Source organism: Chiloscyllium plagiosum, unplaced genomic scaffold, assembly GCF_037043375.1.
Source record: "Chiloscyllium plagiosum isolate Xiang-an unplaced genomic scaffold, Cpla_swu_hap1 HiC_scaffold_5, whole genome shotgun sequence".
Lineage (NCBI taxonomy): Eukaryota > Metazoa > Chordata > Chondrichthyes > Orectolobiformes > Hemiscylliidae > Chiloscyllium > Chiloscyllium plagiosum.
Genome location: NW_028270143.1, coordinates 90,486,272 through 90,512,466, shown reverse-complemented (window position 1 = coordinate 90,512,466; position 26,195 = coordinate 90,486,272). Strand labels below are relative to the sequence as shown.

The window sequence follows — 26,195 nt, the reverse complement described above, 5'->3', positions numbered from 1 at the left end:
TAGGAGCCCTAGTTCAGGATTCTCTTAAAATTAACATGCAGGTTTACTTGGCAGTTAGGAAGGTGAATACAATATTAACATTCATTTGGGTATCTGTGGCAGTGTTTAGAATATACAGCAGAGTGAGATAAGTGGAGGACTCATCAAAGACTGTTGAACCTTTGACTTATTCCTTTATTTTCCTAAGTTAAACTATGAAAGACTTCAATATAAAGTATTATCCATTTGTTTATTTTTCTATTATTTGATGAAGTAATGCTTAACTTTCTAACCCTCATTTCTCTTTCTACTTAGGTACAAAAAAACTTAGGTACAACGTTTTTTTGTACTTAAGTAACTTGGGACCTAAGATGGCAACATGTGTGGCGACATTATACACTTTTCACTGCACTTCTGTACTTGAGTACACGTGACAATAAAATCTAAAATTAAAATTAGAAATTAGATTAAATTAATTAAAAATTCAAGAGGGCTAGAATAGAAAAGCAGAGATGTGCTGCTGAGACTGCATAAAGCTCTGTCAGACCGCATTTGGAATATTATGAGCAATATTTAGCCCTATTTCCAAAGAAGGATGTGCGAGTGTTGGAGGGGGTCCAGAGGAGGTTTACAAGAATAATCCCAGGGATGAAGGGCTTGTCATATGGGGAGGGGTTTGAGGACTCTGTGTCTGTAGTCAATAGAGTTCAGAAGGATGAGGGAAGATCTGACTGAAATTTACGGAATACTGAGAGGCTAGATAGAGTGGATGTGGAGAAGATATGTTCACTAGTGGGAGAGATTAGGATTTGTAGGGCACAGCCCTGGAGTGAGGGCTGTGGAGGCCAAGTCATTGTATTTAAGATAGAGATATGTAGGTTCTTGATAAGTAAGGGGATTGAGGGTTACAGGGAGAATGGAGTTGAGAACCATATCAGCCATGATCAAATGATGGAGCAGACATGATGGGCTAAATGACCTAATTCTGCTCCTGTATCTTATGGTTTGCACCAGATGAAACTGAAATTCGCTTTAGTTCCAGAGCCGATATTGGACCGGGGTGGACAAAGTCAGAAGTCACACAACACCATGTCATAGTCCAACAGGTTTATTTGAAATCACGAGCTTTTGGAGCGCTGCTTCTTTGTCAGGTACAGTCACACTGAAAGCCCCGAAAACTCATGGTTTCAAATAAACCTTTTGGATTATAACCTGGTGTCATGTAACTTCTGCCATGGTCCCAGAGGATTATAGTGTGCACACTCATTACAGAGAGGCAAAGATGTAATGAGGTCTGGAACTAAGTCATGCTGGAGAAGCCCAAATTGAGCATCAGTGAACAGGTTATTGCTGAGTAGGTGATGCTTTATAGCACTGTTGCCAAAATCTTCCATCAGTTGCTGTTGATTGAGAGTAGACTAATTGAGCTCTAATTGACTGTAATGAATATTTCTTGGATTTTTTTGAACAAGATGTACCTTGGCAGTTTTCATATTGTTCAGTTGATTCCTCTATCTTAGTTTCCTCTGTCTTTCCTCCTCTGTGCTTTCCTCCCTTTTCCCTCTCTCTCTTCCCCTCTTTCCCCATTACTTCTCCTCTGTCTGTTTTCTTTCTACCCACTCTTTTTTTAAACTTTGTTTCCTTGCATCCTTTCTCTTTTTCAATTCTCATGCACACAATCTCTACACTCATTTTCCTTCCCTCTTTCTCTCCACTCACCTCTTCCCTCCTTTTGCTTTCTCCTTTATTCATCTTTCTCCCCCTCAATCAGTGGGTGGGCTTGAATGTGAAAAGCAGTATTTGGAGAAGAGGTGAGGATTTCAGAGTTATTTCGTATGGGTGGGGAAGCCATTAGGCGAAGTACTTACTTTGGAGGATTCGCAGTAAGGTTAAAATCAACTAGGCAAAAGTGAGGACTGCAGATGCTGGAAGCCAGAGTCTAGATTAGAGTGGTGCTAGAAAAGCACAGCAGGTCAGGCAGCATCTGAGGAGCAGGAAAATCGACGTTTCGGGCAAAAGCCCTTCATCAGGCATCTGCAGTGCTCACTTTTGCTGAATTATTTACTTTGGTGAAAGGCAGAGTTGTTGATCACAAATAAATTTGACTGGCATTTTGATATTAATTATGAATAATATATCTTTGTTTTTTATAGATTCTTTTCCACTTGATCCTATTAAAGAAAATTATGTACGTCAAGTGAGGGATTGTATTTTTTCAGCAGTTCATCCAGAGCCTTTCACGTCAGCAATTAAGCTGGTCGCAGTTTCAAAGGTTAGCACATGGTTTTCAATAAGTGTCTCTATGTTGAAACAATGTGTCATTTAAATAAATAATTAATTAATTACATTAATGTTGCCTGTATACTGAATAAAACTGGAGGTTTAAGTTGTATCTTTTATAAACTTAGCATGGATGTAAAATTTAAATCATTATTTTGCAAATACTCTTTTTAATTCCTATTTTTATGTATTTGTCTTCTTAGAAACTGACATTCGAGGGGTGCATCAATTCTTTTTTAGTATCACTTCTCAACTAGTCACAAAAAAAGAACAAATCTAATCAGTTTGATGATTTTTAAAAATAATACATTCAGGCCATGTAGGCATCATTGGCCAGCCATCCTTTATTTGCATCCTTAATTATGCTTGAGCTGTCTTGTTGAACTGCTACAGTCCATTTAGTGTAGCTTCGCCCACTTGACTGTTAGGGAGGGAGTTTCAGGAGTTTGACTCAGTCACAGTAAAATGATACAGTTCCATCTGCCAGTAAGTTCTGAAGAAAGAAATATTAACGCTGCTTCTTTCTTCACAAATGATGCCAGACCTGCTGAGTTTCTCCAACATTCTTTGGCTTTGCTTCAGATTTCCAGCATCTCCGTATTTTGCTTTTATATGATATAGTTCCATGTTGGGATGGTGTATGGTTTGGAATCTCGGAATCACAGAATTGCACTGGATCTCTGAGCATTTGAATTTAGTACTAATCTCTTGCCTTTTCCTCACAATTCTGAACTTTATTTCTATTTAAGTAATCATCTAATGCCCTCCTAAATGCCTTAATTAAACATGCTTCCACCATAGGCACATAGAGGGGAACCTTTCAATAGTGGTGTTCCCGTATACCTGCTACCCCTTATCTTCCTAGGTGCTGTCTGTTTGGAAGGTGCATCTAATGGAGTCTTGGTGAATTTCTGCAGTACATCTTGGGAGTGGTACACACTGTTGTCACTGTTTTTTGGGAATTAATGTTTGTGCATTTTCCTGGATGGCATCAAGCTTCTTGAGTGTTGTTGAAGCTGCAGCAATCCAGGCAAATGGGCAATATTCCATCACTTGTGATTAAGACCTTGTAGGTAGTGAACAGATTTGCGAGTCAGGAGCTGAATTATTTGCTGCAGGATTTACTAACCTCCGACCTATTCTTGTAGCCATAGTATCTATATGGCTAGTACTGTCAGGTTTTGTCAATAGTATCCCATAATGTTGATAGTGGTGGTTTAGCAATGGTAATGCTATTGAATGTCAAGAGAAGATGGTTAGATTCTCGCTTGTTGGAGACAGTTATTGACTGGCATTTATATGGCACAACTGTCACTTTCTACTTGTCAGTCCAAGCTTCGATATTGTTTAGGTTTTGCTCCATTTGAATAAGGACGACTTCAGTATCTAAGGAGTCAAGAACAGTGCTGAACATTGTGCAATCATCAGTGGACATTCCTATTTCTGACCTTGTGATGGAGGAAAGATCATTGATGAAACAGGTGAAGATGGTTGGGCTTAAGATTCTACCTTTTGGATCTCCTAAACTGATGTGCTGGAGCTGAGATGATTGACCTCTAAAAGTCACAAACATCAGGGTGTGACTCCAGTCAACAGTAATTCCACTTTTGCTAGGGCTCCTTGATGCAACATGGGGTCAAATGTGGTCTTTAAGTCAAGGGCAGTCTAACCTCAGTTTTGGAATTCTGCTCTTTTGTTCATGTTTGAATGAAAGCTATAATGAGTTCAGGAACAGTTTGGCAAAACCGAAACTGAGTGTCACTGAGCAGATTATTATTAACAAATGTTGTTTGATAGCACTGTTGGTGACCCTTTCCATCATTTTACTGATGCTGAAGAATGGACTGATGAGCAGTAATTGGCCAGGTTGCATTTGTTCTGCTTTGTGTAAAGGCATAACTGGGCAATTTTTGACATTATCAGGTGGATGCCAAAGTAGTGGTACTGTAACTGCATCACTAGGGGCATGACAAGTTCTGGAACTCCAGTCTTCAATACTATTGTCAGAGCCTATACTTTGGTAGCATCTAGTGCTTTCAATTGTTTCTTCATATGAAGTGAAGTGATTCAAATTGGTTGAACTCTGGCAACTGTGATGCTGGGGTCCTCTGGAAGTGACTGACCTGATCATCCACTCAGCACTTTTGGCTGAAAGTTGTGTCAAATGCTTTAACCTTAGCTTTTACATTGATGTAGCAAGCTCTCCCATCATTCACAAAGGAGATGTTTGTGCAGCCTCCTCGATTGTAACCAAAATAAAAATTGCTCAGACCTGTTCTGAGGAAGGGTCATTTGTCCTGAAACATTAGCTCTGATTTCTCTCCACAGTTGCTACCAGACATTTTTTTCTATTTTTATTTCTGATTTCTAACACTTGCAGAGCTTTTGGTCCTCCTCGATTGAGTTATTTAATTGTCCACAGCCATTCAGGACTGCAAGTGGCAGAATAACTGAACTTGGATCTGATTCATTCTGGTTAATTACGTAGGTCTTCGTCTCTGTCTGGCTTAGCATTAGAAATAATTCAGCCAGGTTTCTTTAGTCAACAAAGAATGAGTACTTCATTTCAATTAAAACCTAAACAAACCTGCAAAGATTATTGATAAACATGGTTTGTCTATGAAGATAGATATAACTTAGATTGTAACATTCCCAAACTTACATGAGGCAAATATAGGTAACACAGTATGGTCAAATACATCAAATGGTGAATGTGATCAAGACAGGTCCCACAGATTTCTTAGCAAACATTACTGACACTGTTGGTCACAAATCTCATGAAAACTTCATAATGGATTCCAGTTGTTCATCTTTGATGACTTGGTCTTGAAATCTTCTCAAAGGCTGCTCCTTTATATGGGTGTGTGTTCCCCTGGGTTTCAAAAACTGCACCCCTGTTCTTGCAGACACAACTCCAGTATGTTCACAAACAGCAGATTTCACCAAGCCCTAAGATTTTTGCCTGAGCTCAAATTTTGATCAGTTGCAAAAAGCAAATAATGCTTGTGGGTTTTCTTCACCCTCACTCATTATTGTATTTTCCACTAGTGGCGCATGGCCTCTTCTGAGCTCCCACATTTCCCGAAACTTTTCTTGAGCCCTAACCCCAACACTTTGCTGTACCTACTGATTTCTAGAATTTCTTCCTGTGTTCTGATTGTGTAGTATGCCTTTTCAGCAGTCCAGCTAAACTATTCTTTTCTATATGGAGTGAATTTCTGTCTCTGTCTCTAATTCCAATTGACTGTGACCCAGAAACTGTTTCTCAGTCACTCCTGAGATTTTTTTTTTCAATTGAATTTACATTTCATGATCTGCCATAGTGTGATTTGAGCCTATGTCTGGGGTTCAGGGTTGCTTGGCAAAAGTGAGGACTGCAAATGCTGGAAATCAGAGTCTAGATTGATTGGTGCTGGAAAAGCACAGCAGGCCAGGCAGCATCCGAAGAGCAGGAAAATCGACGTTTCAGGCAAAAGCCCTTCATCAGGAATGAGATTGCTAGCTTAGTGATATGCAATACATCACCACTTCCCCTGCCTGAGTTTCTCAAATCAGGGATAATCTAAATGCAAAGGGAAAATTAATACAGTACTCCCAAATTGTGTAATTAATGAGATGCAAATACATGCAAATAAGCTTCCATCATCTGTGTCTGATAATTTGAGGAATCAGATTCACTTGATGGTGAGAATCTGATTTTTCAACTCTCGTCCAATCAAACCATCAAATTTATTCTCACCACCTCAGGTAGAGGAAAATCACGCCCTTTATGTTTTTACGCTGCTCATTAACCTTATTTACCAAATTCCACACATTCACGTTTATACAGAATAAACTTTGTTTAGAGATTACTACATTTTCTCTTACATTCTCCTCATTAAAATCTCATGTTGTCTTAATACAGGGCTATCTTTTCTAGTCCTTCATGCACCTTGCTGTTCCCTTGCTAATCTTAAATCTTGCTTCCCCACCCAATCTAAATTTGTTTAAACCCTTCACTGTGGCACTAGCAAAATGCCTTGCAAAGATATTGATCCTACCTGTGCTAATGTAGAACCTATTTTACCCATGTAGGTCTCAACTGCCCTAGAATAGGTTCCAAATATCTTAAGAAACTAAAGACCTCTCTCCTGCATCATCTAACCATCATGCTTTCATCTGATCTGTCCTAATTTCTATGCTTAATAACACCTAACATCAAGAATAATTTGAGAGATTATTGCCTTTGAGATCTGGCTTGCTAGTTCATTTCCTAGCTCACTAAAATTTGCCTGTAGGATCTTTTATCTATATTGATGGTACTGATTTGGACTGCAACCTCTAATTGTTTGCCCTTCTCCCTCAGAGTTTGTTGTAGCCACCAATAAAATCCTTGTCCCTGGCACCAGGAAGGCATATGTTATCCTGTATTTACTTCTGACACCACAGAAATGCTGTTCTCTCTCCTGCTAAATATCAAACCCTCTATCATTATTACTTTCCTAGTCTTCCTTCTGCCCACAGCTGGCCCAGTCTCACTGTCATGGATTTGGCTGTACACAACCTGCCATTCTCAACTAAATACTGGTCAGAAAGCAAGACGGATTCATGGGACACTTTCAGTCCTGCAGATCCAACACAATTGATGCCAATTGTTGGTCATGCTCTAAAACTTTGATCAGCCCTAGCTGTTGACACTGCCTGAACACATCATTTCCAGGACAGGGGCAGCAATCTTGTGGTTCCCAGATGAAGCATGATTTGCTTTGTACAGGACGATGATGCCCTTCCATGCCTCAATTTATTAGATTATTAAACTGAAGACTTAAATAAATTAACATTCACCAGACAGCTGCTTCTGATGCAAAGTAACTATTCAACATGTCTATTATTAAGTGATTTTCGTTGTCACTGTTATCAGTTTTTAAAAGAACAACATTGCATTTTCATAATATAAAATGTTGCAGTGTTTCAGGCCCTTGAACCTGTTCCATCATTCAATTTAGATAATGAGTGAACTGTATCTTAACTTAATTAGCTCATCTTAGTTTTATATTTTCAATTAATCTCAACAACAGTTTGCAATAAAATGCTTTCCTGATATTACCTGTTGTTGGTTTCACTCTAATTTGAAAGTATGCCACTTTCTCTGGAAACTCCCATCAAAGGAATTTTTTTCTCTGACTGTCTGTGGCATCTTTTTCTGCTAGCATGTTAAACACACCAAATTTGATAACTCACATAAACTTATATACACAATTACACATAAGTCTGTGGAGTCTGTTCTCATGAACAAAGAACATTACAGCACAGGAACAGGCCCTTTGGTCCTCCAAGCCTGCAACAGTCTATGTCCTCTATCTAAATCTGCTATCTGCTGCCTATTTTCTATGGATCTGCATCCCTTTGCTCCCTGCCCATTCATGTATCTGTCTAGATACATCTTAAATGATGCTATCGTTCCCACCCCTACCACCTCCGCTGGCAATGTATTCCAGGCACCCACCACTCTCAGTGTGAAGAACTTTCCATGTATATCTCCCTTAAACTTTTCCCCTCTGACTTTGAACTCATGACCCCTTGTAATTGAGTCCTGCACTCTGGGGAAAACGTTTCTTGCTGTCCACCCTCATGATTTTGTAGACCTCAATCAGGTCCCCCTTCAGCCTCCTCCTTTCAAATGAAAATAATCCTAATCTACTCAACCACTCCTCAAAGCTAGCACCCTCCATATAAGGCAACATCCTAGCGAACCTCCTTTGCACCCTTTCCAAAGCATCCACATTCTTTTGGTAATGTGGCGAAGAGAACTGTATGCAGTATTGCAAATGTGGCCAAACCAAAGTCTTATATAAATGTAACATGACCTCCATATGATATTGGTGGATGTGCAGGTGCCTACCTTCCACCCTACCAACCTTCACATAAACCAAATCATCCGCCGACATTTCCGCCACCTCCAAACAGACCCCACCACCGGGGATATATTTCCCTCCCCACCCCTTTCCACCTTCCACAAAGACCGTTCCCTCCGTGACTACCTGGTCAGGTCCATGCCCCCCCCTTACAACCCACCCTCCCACCCTGGCACTGCAGGAATTGCAAAACCTGCGCCCACACCTCCTCCCTCACCTCCATCCAAGGCCCTAAAGGAGCCTTCCACATCCATCAAAGTTTTACCTGCACATCCACCAATATCATTTATTGTATCCGTTCCTCCCGATGCGGTCTCCTCTACATTGGGGAGACTGGGCGCCTCCTAGCAGAGCGCTTTAGGGAACATCTCCGGGACACCCGCACCAATCAACCACACCGCCCTGTGGCCCAACATTTCAACTCTCCCTCCCACTCTGCTGAGGACATGGAGGTCCTGGGCGTCCTTCACCGCCGCTCCCTCACCACCAGACGCCTGGAGGAAGAACGCCTCAGCTTCCGCCTCGGAACACTTCAACCCCAGGGCATCAATGTGGACTTCAACAGTTTCCTCATTTCCCCTTCCCCCACCTCACCCCAGTTCCAAACTTCCAGCTCAGCACTGTTCCATTTACTTGTCCTACCGGCCTATCTTCTTTTCCACCTATCCATTCCACCCTCCCCCCCGACTTATCACCTTCATCCCCTCCCCCACTCACCTGTTGTACTCTATGCTACTTTCTCCCCACCCCCACCCTCCTCTCACTTATCTCCCCACCCTTCAGGCTCTCTGCCTTTATTCCTGATGAAGGGCTTTTGCCCAAAACGTCAATTTTACTGCTCCTCGGATGCTGCCTGAACTGCTGAGCTTTTCCAGCACCTCTCTACTCCAGAATCTGGTTTCCAGCATTTGCAGTCATTGTTTTTACCCTGTAACATGACCTGCCAACACTTGTACTGAATACCCCGTCCGATTGAGGAAAGCATGCCATATGCCTTTGTGACCACTCTACTGATCTGCATTGCTACCTTCAGGGAACAATGGACCTGAACATCAGATCTCTCTGTACATCAATTTTCCCCAGGACTTTTCCGTTTACTGTATAGTTAACTCTGAAATTGCATCTTCCAAAATGCATCACCTCGCATTTGTCTGGATTGAACTCCATCTGCCATTTGTCTGCCGAACTCTCCAATCTATCTGTATTCTGCTGTATTCTCTGAGTCCCCTTCACTATCTGCTACTCAACCTACACCTTCCTCCAAATCTTTTATATCTATCACAAACAACAGTGGTCCCAGCACAGATCCCAGTGGGACACCACTGTCACAGGTCTCCATTTTGAGAAGCTCCCTCCCACTACTTCTCGGTCTCCTGTAGTCCAACCAGTTCTCTATCCATCTAGCTAGAACACCCTGGACCCCATGCAACTTCACCTTCCATATCAACTTACTATGGGGGACCTTATCAAACACCTTACTAAAGTCCATGTATATGACATCTGCATCCCTTCCCTCATCAATCAATTTTGTCATTTCTTCAAGGAATTCGATTAGGTTTGTAAGACATGACCTTCCATGCACAAAACCATCGTACCTATCACAGATAAGCCCATTTTCTTCCAAATGGGTATAATATCCTATGTTTTAGTATCTTCTCCAGTAGCTTCCCTACCACTGACATCAGGCTCACAGATCTATATTTACTTGGATTATTTCTGCTACCCTTCTTAAACAAGAGGACAACATTAGCAATTCTCCAGTCCTCTGGGACCTCCCCCCTTTTCAAGGATACTGCAAAGATATCTGTTAAAGTCCCAGCTATTTCTTCTCTCACTTCCCTCAGTAACTTGGGATAGATCACATCTGGACCTGGGGACTTATGCACTTTAATGCCTTTTAGAATAACAACACTTCCTCCCTCCTTATGCTGACTTGACCTAGAGTAATCAAAGATCTATCACTAACCTCAACATCCGCCATGTCCCCCACCTCGGTGAATACTGATGCAAAGTACTCATTAAGAATCTCACCCATTTTCTGTGACTCCATGCATATCTTTCCTCCTTTGTCCTTGAGTGGGCCAACCCTTTCCCTAGTTATCCTCTTGCTCCTTATATATGAATAAAAGGCTTTGGGATTTTCCTTAACAGTGTTCGTTAAGGATATCTCATGACCCCTTTTAGCCCTCTTAATTCCTCATTTCAGATTGGTCCTACATTTCTGATATTCTTCCAAAGCTTTGTTGGTCTTCAGTTGCCTAGACCTAATATACGCATCCATTTTCCTCTTAGCTAGTCTCACAATTTCACTTGTCATCTATTGGTCCCTAATCTTGCCATTTCTATCCCTCATTTTCACAGGAACATATCTCTCCTAAACTCTAATCAGCTTCTCTTTAAAAAGCCTCCCACATATCAAATATGGATTTCCCTTCAAACAGCTGCTCCCAATCTACATTCCCTAGCTCCTGCTGAATTTTGGTGTGGTTGGTCTTCCCCCAATTTAGCATTCTTCCTTTAGGACCACTGTTTTCTTTGTCCATGATTATTCTAAAACTTATGGAATTGTGATCACTATTCCCAAAGTAATCACCCACTGAACCTTCAATCACTTGACCCGGTTTATTTCCTAACATCAGGCCCAGTATGGCCCCTTCCCAAGTTGGACTGCTTACATACTGCTATAGAAAACCCTCCTGGATGCTCTTTACAAATTCTGCTCCATCTAAACTTCTAACACTATGTGAATCCCAGTCAATGTTGGGAAAATTAAAATCTCCTATCACCACCACCGTGTTGCTCCAACATCTATTTACAATTTCTCTACATATTTCTACCTCTATGTCACATTTGCTGTTGGGAGACTGGTAGTACAATCCTAACATTGTTACTGCACCCTTCCTATTTCTGAGCTCTGCCCATATTGCCTCACTGCTTGAGTCCTCCATAATGCCCTCCTTCAGCACAACTGTGATACCTTCTTTGACCAGTAATGCAACTCCTCCACCCCTTTTACCTCCCTCTCTATCTCGCCTGAAGCATTGATAATCATGCCCTTCCCTCAACCACGTCTCAATAATCGCAATAACATCATACTCGAAGGTACTAACCCAAGTCCTAAGTTCAACTGCCTTACCTGCTATACTTCTTGCGTTAAAGCAAATGCACCTCAGACTACCAGTCCCTCTGCGTTCATCCTCCACTTCCTGCCTACTCTTCTTCTTAGTCACGCTGACTTTATTATCTAGTTCCTTACAGGCTTTAGTTACTCCTCCGTCCTGTCCACTAACCACCTCCATTTGGTTCCCATCCCCCTGCTACATTAGTTTAAAACCTCCCCAACAGCGTTAGCAAAAGCACCCCAAGGACATTGGTTCCAGTCCGGTCCAGGTGTAGGCCATCCAATTTGTAATAGTCACACCTCCCCCAGAACTGGTCCAATGTCCCAAAAATCTGAACCCCTCCCCACTGAACCATCTCTCATCCTGAGTATTCTATCATTCCTACTCTTGACTAGCATGTGGAACTGATAGTGATCCTGAGGTCCTACTTTTTAACCTGGTTCTTAACTCCCTAAATTCTTCTTGCAGGACCTCATCCCATTTTTTAAAATCTATATCATTGGTGCCTACATGCACCACGACAACTGGCTGTTCACCCTCCTCCTTGAGAATTTTCTGCAGTTGATCCGAGACATCCTTGACCCATGCATCTGGGCAGCATACATTGGGAGTCTCGTTTTCGATCACAGAACTGCCTATCTACTCCCCTTACAATTGAATCCCCCATGACTATAGCCTTTCTACTCTTTTTCCCACCCTTCTGAACAGCAGAGCCATAATTTAACTTATCATTTTATTAAACTTGTCGTGCGCCATCTCCAAAGCCATTCTTATCTATGCTGAGCTTTGCAGCCTGGAACTACATATCATACTCGAGGTTTGCTCCATATACTGTTTTCATTTTAGTCCCCATGAAATTAAGACTAATATTCCATGGGTCATTTTATTGGTTTTCCTACCTGTCTTCTGCTGCTTCTGTGACTTCAGCACTTGAATACTTAACAGTCTCCTGAAGGCATTAATCAGTGTTGATTTTATGGACCATGGTGGTCCTCTCTTTTCTTGTTCAAGTTTTAACTCTTCTTGAGTAAGATAGTGATTAGCATTTTCAAGCATAGGTATGTGAACATCAATAAAGAATGGAAAACTCAGCTAATTTTTGTTTTCCTATTCCTTGTCTCTTCTCTCAAGATTAAGTTTCCATGACTTCTGAGACAACACCCAAATGTCTCATTCCTGGCAAAATCTCAGCATTAATCAAATAGCTGACATCCTGCGGAATTTCTCTAAGCTGTAATCTTTCTCAGCTGCATCATGTAAGTACTGCTTGTGAACTTTTTTCAACCTATTCTCAGCTGCACTGGACTACAAGTAACTCCCAAGGTTTCTTTTTCATCCAACCTTTTCCCGCTGCAAAGAGTCACTATTTCTTGGGATTTTCCCTGTGCCTTAACTGCCTCGAGTCTGCTAACGATGGCACTTGTAACTTGTGCCACCTCTACCTTTTCAGAACTCACCTAGCTCTAAACCACAATTAACTTCTCCCAGCAAACATGCAACCAGGTAAGTTGAAGCTAAACAACCTTTTTAAATTCTATCCATCTCCATGATAATGTAGCCTCCTCTGAGCTAGCCTTAATCCAACTTTCAGATTAAGTCATTATGATCTAGTGCTTGAAACCAAATGGAACTCAAGATCAAGCAATGTTAACAAAAAGATAATTGGGTAAGCATTTGATTTTGTTTACTTAGGGAAATCAGGTAATCAGTGTGGTGGGAAGTTAAAAGGCTTATTTGGAAGCACTAGCTTTCGGAGCTTCATCAAGGAGCAGCACTTCGAAAGCTAGTGCTTCCAATTAAACCTGTTGGACTATAATCTGGTGTTGTGTGATCTTTAACCTTATACACTCCAGTCCAACACCGGCATCTCCAAAGTGTAGTGAGAGTTTGCGATGTGTGAACTAGAAATGAAATACTATCAGCAAGCATTTTAAACTCTGCTTGCAGTACTGACACTTCAAAGAATGTAACACGATAGGTAGAATTTTTCTAGCTCTTGAACAACACGGCAAGTTAATTGAGAAAGAAATAGCAAGATTGGAAAAGATTGAGATTCTCGACCCCAAGAAAAATAAATCTGATTTTGCACCTCAGGTTTGATTGGTGATTTATAAATCTTACTCATAAACAGAGGGAATCCAATTTGCATGCATTAAATCCAATTACAGCACATTCTTGCTTCATTTTTATGTAATTTGCTATTCACCAGCATAATGGATAGAAACTAGACAGTGACAGTTCTGGAAATGGTGGCTCCAGCTTATCCTTTGCTCTTCTGGGCTTCCATCTTGGTAAATGATGCCCTCATCTTATGGCATACTCCATGGGTAGCAATCAGTCACATCCTTCATCTGCAGAGGTTGACACAGGACATTCTTCAGACTCTCCAATTCATGATGGCACATCTCTGACTCACTTAAGAGTACAGTTACACACTTCAGTGGTGCCCTTCAGAGTGCACTGATATCTTTCAATGTGTTTTGTGTGCAAAGGTAGGCACCCTTTTCATGCATCAGAGCAGGGTGCAACTCAGGGCTTTTTGCTTCTTAGCACATGTACATTCTGTGTCACCTTGAATTCTCACTGCATTTTTGCCTTGCCTTTTTGTGCTTTGCCATCTCATTCAGAATTTAAAGCATTGAACTTTTGTCTTGCCTTGCCTTTTAGCCAGAATCAAAGCTAAACAGCTTGTCGTGGTTGTCAGCAGTCTTCGGAGCTGAAAATGTGTTGCTGGAAAAGTGCAGCAGGTCAGGCAGCATCCAGGGAACAGGAGAATCGACGTTTCGGGCATAAGCCCTTCTTCAGCAGTCTTCAGTCAAGGGAGTAAGACTTGTTGCCCTGTATGGCACCATGCATATCAATGTCACACCAATAGCATGTGCCAGCAGCTTTTGTGGCAAACACACTATGTGTGGTTAAACGAAATGGTATTTTGTCAATGTCTAAGAGGAGTCAGTGGTCAAATTAAGGGAACTATAGACAGTCCGCGGTTCAAGCCAACTAGGAGAAAGTGAGGATCGCAGATACTGGAGGTCAGAGTCAAGAGTGGGTGCTGAAAAAGCACAGCAGGTCAGGCAGCATCTGAGGACCAGGGGAATGAAACCCTTTCTGATGAAGTTCTCTTGCCTGAAACATTGATTCTCCTGTTCCTCAGATGCTGCCTGACCTCATGTGCTTTTACAGCACTCAACTGTTGAGTCTATGGTTCAAGCCACGATTAGTCAAGCCAGTATCTGATCTCAGTTCAGGGGCTTGGCACAGTCAGTTCGGCACTTAGGATGTTGAGGGTTAGGAGTTCTCTGCTATTACATGCTGGGGAGTGGGCCAAAATCAGTTCTGAAAAATGACAAGTTATTCTGATATGCTGGGTATTTGAAAAATTGGAGTGCTTCCTTCGGAGGGTTCTAAAGTGGTATGGTACTAGAAATGGGGAGCTAGCGTAGTTTCAGTCTTGACCACTAATTGCACACAGCTCAGATTGGAACAGGGATGTTTCTGTTCCATGTGACTCAGTAAGACAAATTTCACTTTGCTGTTGGGGAAATGATAAATGTTTGATTTATAAAATTCCAGTATTCTGATCTGTCTTCAGAATAGTGTATGACATTGTTTTGTTATGACATAAAATGTTTTATAATACCCTTAAACAGGAAATAAAATAATCTGTTATCATTGTTTGTATAATCATAGTTCAGGATGTCACTCTTGAAGTGTGTTCCGTTTGAAAATGGTAATCTGTTTTCCTCTACCTTTGAAATAATTATTCAGGACACTAAAGAACTTTTAAAGTATAATGAACAAAAAATTATGTATACGTGTCATATGATGCAGGTTTTGTTTGTACTCATTGTATGCAGAGGGAGGGATAGTTTATTCTAAAAAGAAAACTATTCGTAGTTTTGCAGGTTAAAGCTTTTTAGTGACATAGGGAATATGATATTGAGTGAATCTAACTGCATTCCTGTTACTGAATACAGGAATTTGAAGTTGATTAACACAATTGATTAAAAGAAAGAACAATTGATTCTAGTCACACATGTCTTGGACGTAGATACAATGAACAATGCAACAACACTAATTCAGTTCTGCTCGTGTTTTTTGCAAACCAGCTTCAGAAGATTATGTGCACAGTGCCAATACAAGCATTTATTTCTCTTTGTATATCATAAATGTGCCTGACTACAAATTATGATAAATCTAACAATAGCACTGAGGGTGTACCTATATCACAGACTGTAGCGGTCACAAAGGCAGCTCGGCAATAGCTTCTTAAAGGAAATTATGAATGGGCAGTAAATATTAGTTTAGATAGTGACACCCACATCCTTTGAACAAATAAAAATTAGTCTTATTATGAATAATTTTAGTTAAGATAAGATTTTCAAATCACCCTGTTCAGAGATGTTATAACACATCTCCGGAACAAAAGGGACTTGAACTGCGGCCTCCTGGTCCAGGTTAGGGACATTCCATTGTACCATAACCACCCTTTAATTAGGAAAAGAATATTTTACTTCTGAATTCGTTTCAGCTTAACTGATTTAAAGTGGTTGACTAAACTTGCATGCATAACCAGATTTTTAAGAATTTGGTCTGAATTACAGGGTTCTGTAAATGTGCAGTAAACATTACTAATATGTATTTTTTTTTAAATCAGGAGGTTGTGGAAGACCTATTGGATTTAGATCTGTCTATAACAGAGACCAAGGAGTTTATTCGATTTGTTAGTGGTGCACAAATTCTACCTGGATCTGTGCCTCTCACTCATAGATATGGCGGTCATCAGGTAAAGTAGAAATATGTTATGAAGTAATTGAAAATAATTTATCCTATTATTTTACTTGTATTCCTTTCCTTTTTAAATGAGTAAAATGATTCAATGTCTTACAAGGTGAGCTGTGATGATGCTTAAAATTGAACAATGCACAGTATAACTGCATTTTTATTGAATAAGATAAAGTAGACAGATGAAAGAGAAATTGTAAGAACCTGATAAATATCACTGGTAATGTACTGCAGTTCCAGAATAAGAGTATTCAGTGTAAGATCTGTTTAAGCTAGATCTTGGTGCTGCTAAGTTCAGTTATCCTTGTGTGTTAAGTATTGAAGTATTGGTAATCTCTAGTTATAATTTTCTGTAAGTTTTTCTCAGTCAGTTGGCTGACACAAACAGGTTTGTCAGAAATCATGGAGCAGGTCACCATTATGTCTTGGTCAGGAAAATACACATAAATGGGGAAGTGTAAAGTAAGGGTGAAGTTAAAATAAAAGTCAGATCAGGGTTGGAGGCATGTAATTTTGTATAGATTGCAAAGTAAAACATTCAGCACCTTGGACCATGGCATGATAGTTAAATCTTACTTCATGAAGACATTTTCAGTATTATCTGCAACAGGTTCTGTTTGCATATGGATAATTTGCAAAGACATTGAGTATTCTTGAGGGCTTGTGAAAAGTGAAAATAAACACAGATCTGAAATAAATGTCTGCAGTTAGGGTAATTTGTGGTGATTACTAATTAAATATCTCTTCCTCTGGTATGATGTGTTGCAGCATTAATTTCCTGACTATTGAAAAGCTATTCAATCTGTTTCTCTAAGTGGAGGTTTACTACAGACATGGATCTGAAAATGAGAAAGAAAGTTTCAATGTTACAGTATTCAGAAAACAGAAATCACAGGAGGAATATTTTAAATAGAAAACATTTCAATAGAAAATATATACTTATTCTCTAAAGTATTTCTTCATATTAATGGTATAATTGTTAAGGTTATCATGTTCTTAATGCGTTTACAGGATACATTTCATGTAAGTTGTTTTGTTGACATGAAAGTAAGTGCAGTTCTTGAGTAATCATTCTTCAGTTTAATGATTCAACCCTTTTTTACTATCTGATTGGAATTCTGTAAATGTATATTTTCAATAACCACAGTGACACTAAGTATCTAGAGGAAATACTTAATTGGGACTGTCAAGATAATTTCTACACTTGATTGAACTAAATTCCTGTCTTGAGGGGCTGAAGCTAGGAATTTTTAATTTTAGCTGAATTTTTTTCAATAAGCTAAATGCTTCCTGAAGAAAAATGCAGCAAACCAGCCAACAATATACACTATATTATAGATTTTTAACTGTACAATATCTCCGGTTATGTGAAAACATTTTGTAAAACAAAGCAAATGGTAATCTGAAAATTGCAATTTCTTTCCCTCAATGCATTTATTCATTAACAATGAAGTTAATGGTTATGTTTTAATGGCAGAGGGTGGTGCATATACGGGATGAGCAGCCAGACAAGATGGTGGAAGCAGGTCCGATTGCAATATTTAAAAGGCATTGGATGGGTATATGAATAGGAAGGGTTTAGAAGGATATGGGCCAAATGCTGGCAAATGGGACTCGGTCAGATTGGGATGTCAGGTTGGCATGTACGAGTTGGACCAAAGGGTCTGTACTGTATGACTATAATTTATTTCTTTATTTTTCTACTTTTCTAGTTGGTGTGTATAAATTTTTAAACTTTGTTTCTCTCTTACTACTTTGTCCCGAGTTGTCTTTGTACTTAAGATGCGCTCTGTGTGGTAGCATTGTACACTTACTGTACTCCTATGCTTCTACACTTGAGTACATGTGACAAAACAAAATTAAATCAATGTATTAAAATTAATCTTGTGATGCCACAAAATACTGGGCGTAAAGTCAGTCCATTTGGAGATAGGAATACACTCAGTCCTCATTACCCACAAGGGATAGAGGCATAGACTTCCTGCAGATAACTAAAAATACAACTAAGGTTCTTTCGTTTTGAAATAACCGCACAGAGGCCGACCAAGGACGTTCTAAATTTTGTTAATGTAGGTAAGCCAATACCTCACAAGCTGTTACCTCGCAAATGGGGCAACAGCAAAACATACCCGGCCCCTCAGAACAGACAAAAATGCTGTAAGAAACTGTAGGTTCTCCTTCTCTGGCTAGTGTTGAGGAAATTCCAGAGTTCGAGATGGATGCAGCCTTGATACCATTACTGCCGGAAGAAGAGGTGGAAACTCTCCTGACATGGTCTGCTTTCATGTGACCCACATGTTTGTTCAGGACTGCCTCATCTACCTGAACTTAAGTCACATGACCTGACCTTGCATCAACCTCAACTTGTACCCATAAAGGGCCATTTCCATGATTGCAGCACCAAACTTTGTCTCCCAAATGAAAATAGTTCTCGCTTGGAGGAGTCACGTAGCTGGCATTGGCTCTCCTGCTGTTGCACCCACTCTGGTCTGGGAATATCAGGTTTAACTTGATGCAGAGTCATCTCTCCATCAGCAACTTCATCATGGAGCTATCCCTGTTGTTGCGTGAGGTGTGATCCTATACAGTTTGCTACCAAGTGATGCTGTAGGCTGCTTCTTTAAGCCTTTTGGATCGCTTTTTCTGCCCCTCCATTTGGGCAATGGATGGTGTGGAGCTGCCCTTATAGAACATAGAACATAGAAGAATACAGCGCAGTACAGGCCCTTCGGCCCTCGATGTTGCGCCGATCCAAGCCCACCTAACCTACACTAGTCCACTATCCTCCATATGCCTATCCAATGTCCGCTTAAATGCCCATAATGAGGGAGAGTCCACCACTGCTACTGGCAGGGCATTCCATGAACTCACGACTCGCTGAGTAAAGAACCTACCCCTAACATCTGTCCTATACCTACCCCACCTTAATTTAAAGCTATGCCCCCTTGTAATAGCTGACTCCATACGTGGAAAAAGATTCTCACTGTCGACCCTATCAAAACCCCTAGGTTTATGTGCTGAAATACTCCAGTTCCCTGCTGGTAAATGACGTCCCAATTCCAGGAGTCAATATATCGTGAATGATGCTCGCAGTTTCTCAATTGTCGTCCCTGAGTTTGTCGAACACACATTATGCATGTCTAACCACTTTGAATGGGTATCCACAGTGACCAGGAACATTGAGCCCATGAAAGGACCAGCATAGTCAACATGCAACCGAGTCCAGGGTTTACCTGGCCATTCCCATGAATGTGCGGTCAGTATTGATTGCAATTTTTGTCCTTGTTGGCATTCCAGGCACTGCCCCACCAATGCACAATGTTGGCATCCAGCCCTGGCCACTAGACTTATTTTCTTGCTAGCATCTTCATCTTGGAAACCCCTGGATGAGCCTGGTGGAGGTCAGCCAGTATATTGTGGCGACCTTTACTCAGGATAATTACTCTTGCTACCCAAAGTAATATGCCATTCTCTATGGTGATCTGGTCTCACTAGGTCCAGAAAGGTTTCACCTCTGGTTGTGATGGCCTTTCTGTATGCCCATTACCACCAGCTGTTTTAGTTTTGGTAGGATAGGATCTTTGTTTCCTCCGCTAGGTATTGTCAGCGGTGACCAGAGAGTGGCCAGCACTGCTAGTGGAGTATCTGCCAGTGGGAGGTGGCTCAGGGCATCCGCATTAGCCACTTAGCTTCCTGGATGATGTTGTATAGCTTGTACTTGTGTTGTGAATAAGGGCCCGCCCAGAAGCTATAGGCAGCACCATCTTGTCTTCCTTCAGTAGCCCTAGCAGCAGTTTGTCATCTGTTACTAAGACAAATCCCCATCCGTAATGATACTGGTGGAGCTTCCTCACACCAAAGATGACTGCCAGACGTTCCTTCTCTATCTGGACATGTTTGTGTTCAGCATCAGCCAAAGTCCAAGAAGCATTCACTATTGGGTGTTCTTCTCTGTTGGGCCACCGGTGAACCAACACTAGGAAGCATCACATGTCAGCACTATATCTTCCTTCATGGGACAACACCTTAGATGATGATAGCTCCAAGAGGAAGATAACCATTTGCTTAAAATCCCCACAAAGGTGAACTGAACTGTCAAGTTTCACAATCGCTTTCACATTCCGCAAACTGCATTTTTTTGATGATTCCTCTGCTCCCCATCCTTCTAATTTCCACCTGTACATTTGCCTGCAAGGCAAATGGCACCATCTGGGTCTTGCAAAATATTGGAATGGCTTCCTGGTCAACATGTAAAGTGACTTTGACTGCTTTGATAGTCCCAGGCCCTTTCTGAAAAACTCCTGGGTATTTCAATAGGATTTCACTGAGGCCGCCATTTTCTACTCAAACATTGTTGAGCCAATCTAGGTGGATCTTTTTCAACCAATTCCACCCAAATAGGTTTGGGCCTGAGTCTCTTACTGCCATCAGTAACAACTGCACCAATTGCTTCTCATAGGCGACCAGAACCGAAGTCATACCCTTAATTTGCAGCGGTTCCCAGTGCTTGTTCACATTCTGGCTGAGGTCTTGCGCGAACTTAATCATTGGGAGATCTGAGTGAATCTTATTAAAGACAGGTTCGGTAACCACAGATACAGCTGTGCCAGTGTTGACCTTCATGGGAACTGGGTGACCATTTAACTAGAAGTTAATTTTAATCAGTTCCAATTTAGGTATCACTAAGCAATTGTTACAACCCACACATAGGGGGACTTTCCAGGGTGAGCACTCTTGTGGGTACCAACCTGTGAGTTTTCTTGCTCAAGTTGGCCTTATAGGATTCCTTTGCTGTCTCGAGTTTGTATACCGGCAGTAACTACAATGCTGTGCCGGCCCAGATCTTGAACAACATTTTAGCCACTTGGTCAAAGTTCAGCTTTGTTGTCGAGTTAAGTTGTCAGCTGTCCTAAGATTCCTCTGCTCAGGATATGTCCTGCATGAGGCTCTGCAAGTGCCTACAATCAAGTAGTGTTCCAATCAAGCTCAGATGGACAGGTGTAGGTGTCCACTTCCATTGGGATGCCCTGTAGTTCCCATGTTACAATTGCTACATTTTCTAATGACAAAGCCAGTTGTAGTACCTGTTTGAAGTCCAGTTGTCTAGTAGGCACTTCTGCATGGTTACATCATTAATCCGACATACCAAATGGTCTGTCAGCGTTTCATTCAAGATAAATCCAAAATTACATGCCTCTGTCAGTCATGTTAATCTTGTCAAAAATCCTGATACTGATTCTCTGATGCTCTAAAAGCCAAATAAAACTGATAGCACCTCAGGATTAGAGAAGGCTTGAGGTCATAATATTCCTTAATCAACTCCATCAACTCTTGGAAGGTTCTAGTGTCGGGTGCCTCTAGGAAGATTAAGCCTTAAGCCCCCTCTAACCAAAAATGCTGCTGGTCCTCAAGCAGTCAGAAGGATTACTCGTTGCTGTTCATCTGCCCCAATGTCATTAACCTGGAAGAAATATTACATTATTTCCACATACTGAGCTCAGGCTTCCATGGCAGGATCAAAGTCAAGCTTTCCAAATAAAGGTATGATGCCAGAAATACTTACCCCACCTCCAAGATGACTGTTGCAAGTGAATGTTCTTTAGGCATGTACTATTTTCTCCTGTTGCCACTAAAATAATTGCACAGAGGCTGGTTTCCCATCACCAACTCACTCTTTATTTAGTTGTGCACAGTACACAGGCTGTGGCCAGGCAGCTTGGAGCCAATCTTCTCAACCAAGGAGATTCTAAATTCTCTTTTTTTTAAATTTTATTAAACAATATCCTCTGTTAGTATTAGTCAGCCAGTGCCTCCTGATTGGCCCAAGTTATCAACCCCATTCAAGGACCTTGTAGTCAATGAGGTCTACCTGCTTCCAATCACTACACCTTAGAACCTAATAAACCTCTAAATAAACATAAACACATTAAAATAATGTTAATAAAATCATGAAAATACATATATCTTTAATAGAGTAATCTTGAGGAAGGCAAGATGAGAAGCAGTTACATTCCCACTTCAAACAACTGACTGTGTGGAGTTTGCACGTTCTTCCCGTGTCTGCGTGGGTTTCCTCCGGGTGCTCCGGTTTCCTCCCACAGTCCAAAGATGTGCAGGTCAGGTGAATTGGCCATACTAAATTGCCCGTAGTGTTAGGTAAGGGGTAAATGTAGGGGTATGGGTGGGTTGCGCTTCGGCGGGTGGGTTGCGCTTCGGCGGGACGGTGTGGACTTGTTGGGCCGAAGGGCCTGTTTCCACACTGTAAGTAATCTAATCTAATCTAATCTAATCTAATTCTGTAGTACCATATAGTATGGTGCCGAGGGCTGACTTTGTGAGTACATTGATCCATAGGTAACAAATTGGTAGATGACAAGGACTGAGTGTATAACATTATGCCTATGAGCCAGGTCATGCTCCTGGCAAGTTCAAAATTAGCTCTTCAAAAGGGCGACATGGTGGCTTAGTGGTTAGCACTGCTGGTTAGCACCAGTGATCTGTGTTCAATTCCAACCTTGGGCGTCTGCCTGTGTTGAGTTTGCACATTCTTCCCGTGTCTGTGTGCGTTTCTCAGGTGCTCTGGTTTCTTCCCACAGTCCAAATATGTGCAAGTTAGGTGAAGTGACCATGCTAAATTGCCCATTGTCCCAGGGATGTGTAGGCTATGTGGATTAGCCATGGGAAATGTAAGAGTACAGAGGTAGGGTAGGGGGTGGGTCTGGTTGGGATCCCTTTTGGAGGGTCGATGTGGACTCGATGGGCTGAATGGCTTGCTCCCACATTGTAGGGATTCCATGATTTTTTATTGCATGTAGCAAAAGCCATATATACCAGAATGCTTCTGGTTCAATAGCTGATCTCAATAAAAATAGCAGTTGGTTGCACTTCCATTTCTGATTGACCGTTACTCTTAGAAATGGCTTGTGTACCATTAAGTGAAACACTAAAGATTCAATTGTTATAGCTCATTTTGTCCTCACTCTATCAAGCTCATCATCCAGGTTCACATGTGAAACACGCCTATATAAACAAAGGTCGAGAGGACTAATGGCATCTCTAGTAGTGTATCCCAGTAGGAATCATTACCTTCATGGACAAGAGATTAAAAGGAAATCCACAGTGTGCAAAAGAAATTTGAATCATTTTTTCTAATGTTGTCTTAAACTGCTTTCGTAATTTTTCAATTGATGAGTTTATGGAATGTAACAAACTGTTAAATAATATTAAAAATCACACAACACCAGGTTATAGTCCAACAGGTTTAATTGGAAGCACACTAGCTTTCGGAGTGGCTCTTCCAAATAAACCTGTTGGACTATAACCTGGTGTTGTGTGATTTTTAACTTTGTACACCCCAGTCCAACACCGGCATCACCAAATCATGACGTTAAATAATTTATTTTCTTTATCTTTACACACAGTTTGGAGTCTGGGCTGGCCAGCTGGGTGATGGAAGAGCCCATTTGCTTGGAGCATACACCAATAGGTAAACAAAAACATTTTTAGGAGAGATTTGAATTATGTGGCTTGAATCTAATTTGTTTCCAGAATTACAGAATTGTTACATTACACAAGAGGGCCAGTTGTTGAGGGAGTCAATACAGATGATGAAGATGCTGAGGAAGCGAGAGCAGTAGTGAGATGAGGTATATAGGATGGGAAGAATCAGATAGCAGCTAGCTTTGAGGGCAAATTACTTTGCATTAATGTATGTAGAACTGAGAACTGAGCTCAGATGTATTCCTGTCCTCAAGGCAATGCTTAGATTATAACTTTAAAACATTAAGCTGCTTTGTTTAGAGTAAAATGTAATCTAATTCACCTTGTAGAGTTGATGCAATTCAATAAAGCATTATATGATGTGTGCCTGAGATATTTGTCATGTCAAAGCCATATTTTGCAATGGTATCCTCTTCCCACACAAATCTTTGCTGATAAGTTATCAAATGTGCATGTTCTAATTATAGTGAAAGATCAGTGGGCTGTTAGTGCATGAGTGTTTTAGTAGCACCTTTCATGTTTGAAATGTGCACCCTGGAACATGTGTGACAGTCATTATCACACTGGTGGAAGTAGTGCTAAATTGGCAGCTGCAATAAAGCGACAGACCTCTGCAGCTACCTCAGTCCTGTCTGCCTTTGTCAGTAAGGGTGACTTTTTGTTGCCATCCCTCAAGAAAAGTACTTCACATAGTTGCATGAGAAATTTCCTCTTGCCCTCCACCTACTGTGCCTCTTGCCTTTAGGTCCACTTCCACATTTAGTCTAAAAAAGACAAGACTGTGTTCATTGTGTTGTAAAAAATGTGGAATATTTACATAACAGTAAATTTGAAAATTGATATTATGAAACAAAACTGCAATAAAAGTTGGAAGACCAGAATGAACTTCTGTGCTCCAAAAAATTGATACCTGTAAATAATGTCTTTTTTTTTAAGAGATCTATAGTAGAATTAGAACGACTTCGATTAAATAATTCAAGAGTAACTTTTAAAAATATTTCACATGGAATAATCAGAAATCAGATGAATTCTTATAAATTAATTTCTGCATCTTTCTACAGGCATGGCACAAGATGGGAGCTTCAGCTGAAAGGTTCTGGGAAAACCCCCTATTCTCGGTAACTGTAATACATTGTGTTCATCAAAAGTAATTTTGCATTAGTACTGTGTCTTGATTGGATTTCTGTTTGCAGAGATGGTGATGGACGTGCTGTTCTCCGCTCTTCAGTAAGAGAGTTTCTTTGTAGTGAGGCCCTGAATTATCTTGGGATCCCTACCACCAGAGCAGCCAGGTAGAAATTCTAATACTGTACTCATAATGCTTGATAAGATTTATAACTAGTCTAGTTTTAATGAAGTTATTCACTTGAAACAATAACTGTTCCTTTCTCCTTAGATATTTCCTGAACGGGCTGAATATTTTTTCCAGAGTTTTCTCATATTCTTTTAAATTTCCAGTATCTAGAGCATTTTGTGTTTGTTTTAGAATTTGATTCACTATCACTTCTTGTTCAGGGCTGGAGAAGACTTGTGGCAAGATGTTGGGGCTGCGTAGTCTCTTGATTATGCAACTTCCATTTGTCGCTTTTACCTTGTTCTCCTTCATTATTTTCTTCTCATGATTCATTGCCCATATATTCAGCCTCAAGGATTCCAATTTAAATTCTGGCCTTTGTCTTTTAAATCCATTCTTAACACAGATATCTCTGTTATTTTTCGTGTTCCTCAAATCATTGCTCTAACTTTTTCCTAAAATCCATGCTTATTGCCTTGCATCGCCACAATAATGTTCTGTCCAGCAACTCTTGTCCTCATGCTGACATCTCATAGAATCCTGACAGTGCACATAGAGGCCTTATGGCCCATCATGTCTGCTCCGATCTGCCAAAGAGCATCCCACCTGTACCCTATCCTTGTACCCCTGTATTTCCTATGGCTAAACCACCTAGCCTGCACATCCATAGATGCTATGGGCAATTTAGCACAGCCAATGCACCTAACCTGCACATCTTTGGACTGTAGGAGAAAATTGGAGAACCCAAAGAAAACCTATGCAGACACGGGGAGAACATGCAAACTCTACACAAACAGTTGCCCAAGGATGGAATCAAACCTAGGTCCCTGGAGTGTGAGGCAGCATTGCTAACCACTGAGACACTGTGCCACCCAACATTTTGCCACAAGTCTTCTCCAGCTCTGATTCCTTGCATGGTAGACCCTTTCATGTATTAGAATTCTCATTTCACTTATGATGCAATAAATGACACTTGGATAATGATCTGATTGGGCATAGTCAGTATTAATTTGTGGATGAGAATCATGTTTATCAAACTTGTTAGAATTTTTGGCAATGTTACTACAAAATTCCTAAAGGGAATTTTCAGAAGGTTTTTGATAAGGTCACCTGTAGGACGTTGGTTAGCAATTTTAAAGCACATAGGAAAGGTGGTAATGTGCTGGTATGATTTCAGTATTGGCTAACAGAGAGAAAAGATAGAATAGGAATAATTGGCTCATTGTCACGTTAGTAGGATGTGACTAGTGGAATACTGGAACGACCAGTTCTTATCCCCCAGTATATATAAAATAGAATCATAGAATATTTCAGTACAGAAAGAGGCCATTTGACCCATAG

General features: G+C 40.8%; 1 protein-coding gene across 3 annotated transcripts in view; it reads left to right on the top strand.

Moving 5' to 3' along the window:
- LOC122550062 (uncharacterized) overlaps window positions 1-26,195 on the top strand; it is a 115,497-nt gene that overhangs the window by 7,091 nt on the left and 82,211 nt on the right. For 2 of the 3 annotated variants that reach the window (XM_043690537.2, XM_087987451.1), the window contains exons 2-6: window positions 2,133-2,251; window positions 15,933-16,061; window positions 23,482-23,546; window positions 24,622-24,678; window positions 24,754-24,852. In XM_043690537.2, coding sequence (XP_043546472.1) covers window positions 2,133-2,251; window positions 15,933-16,061; window positions 23,482-23,546; window positions 24,622-24,678; window positions 24,754-24,852 — 469 coding nt within the window. The remainder of the gene's footprint in view (window positions 1-2,132; window positions 2,252-15,932; window positions 16,062-23,481; window positions 23,547-24,621; window positions 24,679-24,753; window positions 24,853-26,195) is intronic. The other variant, XM_087987450.1, reaches the window with a different exon arrangement.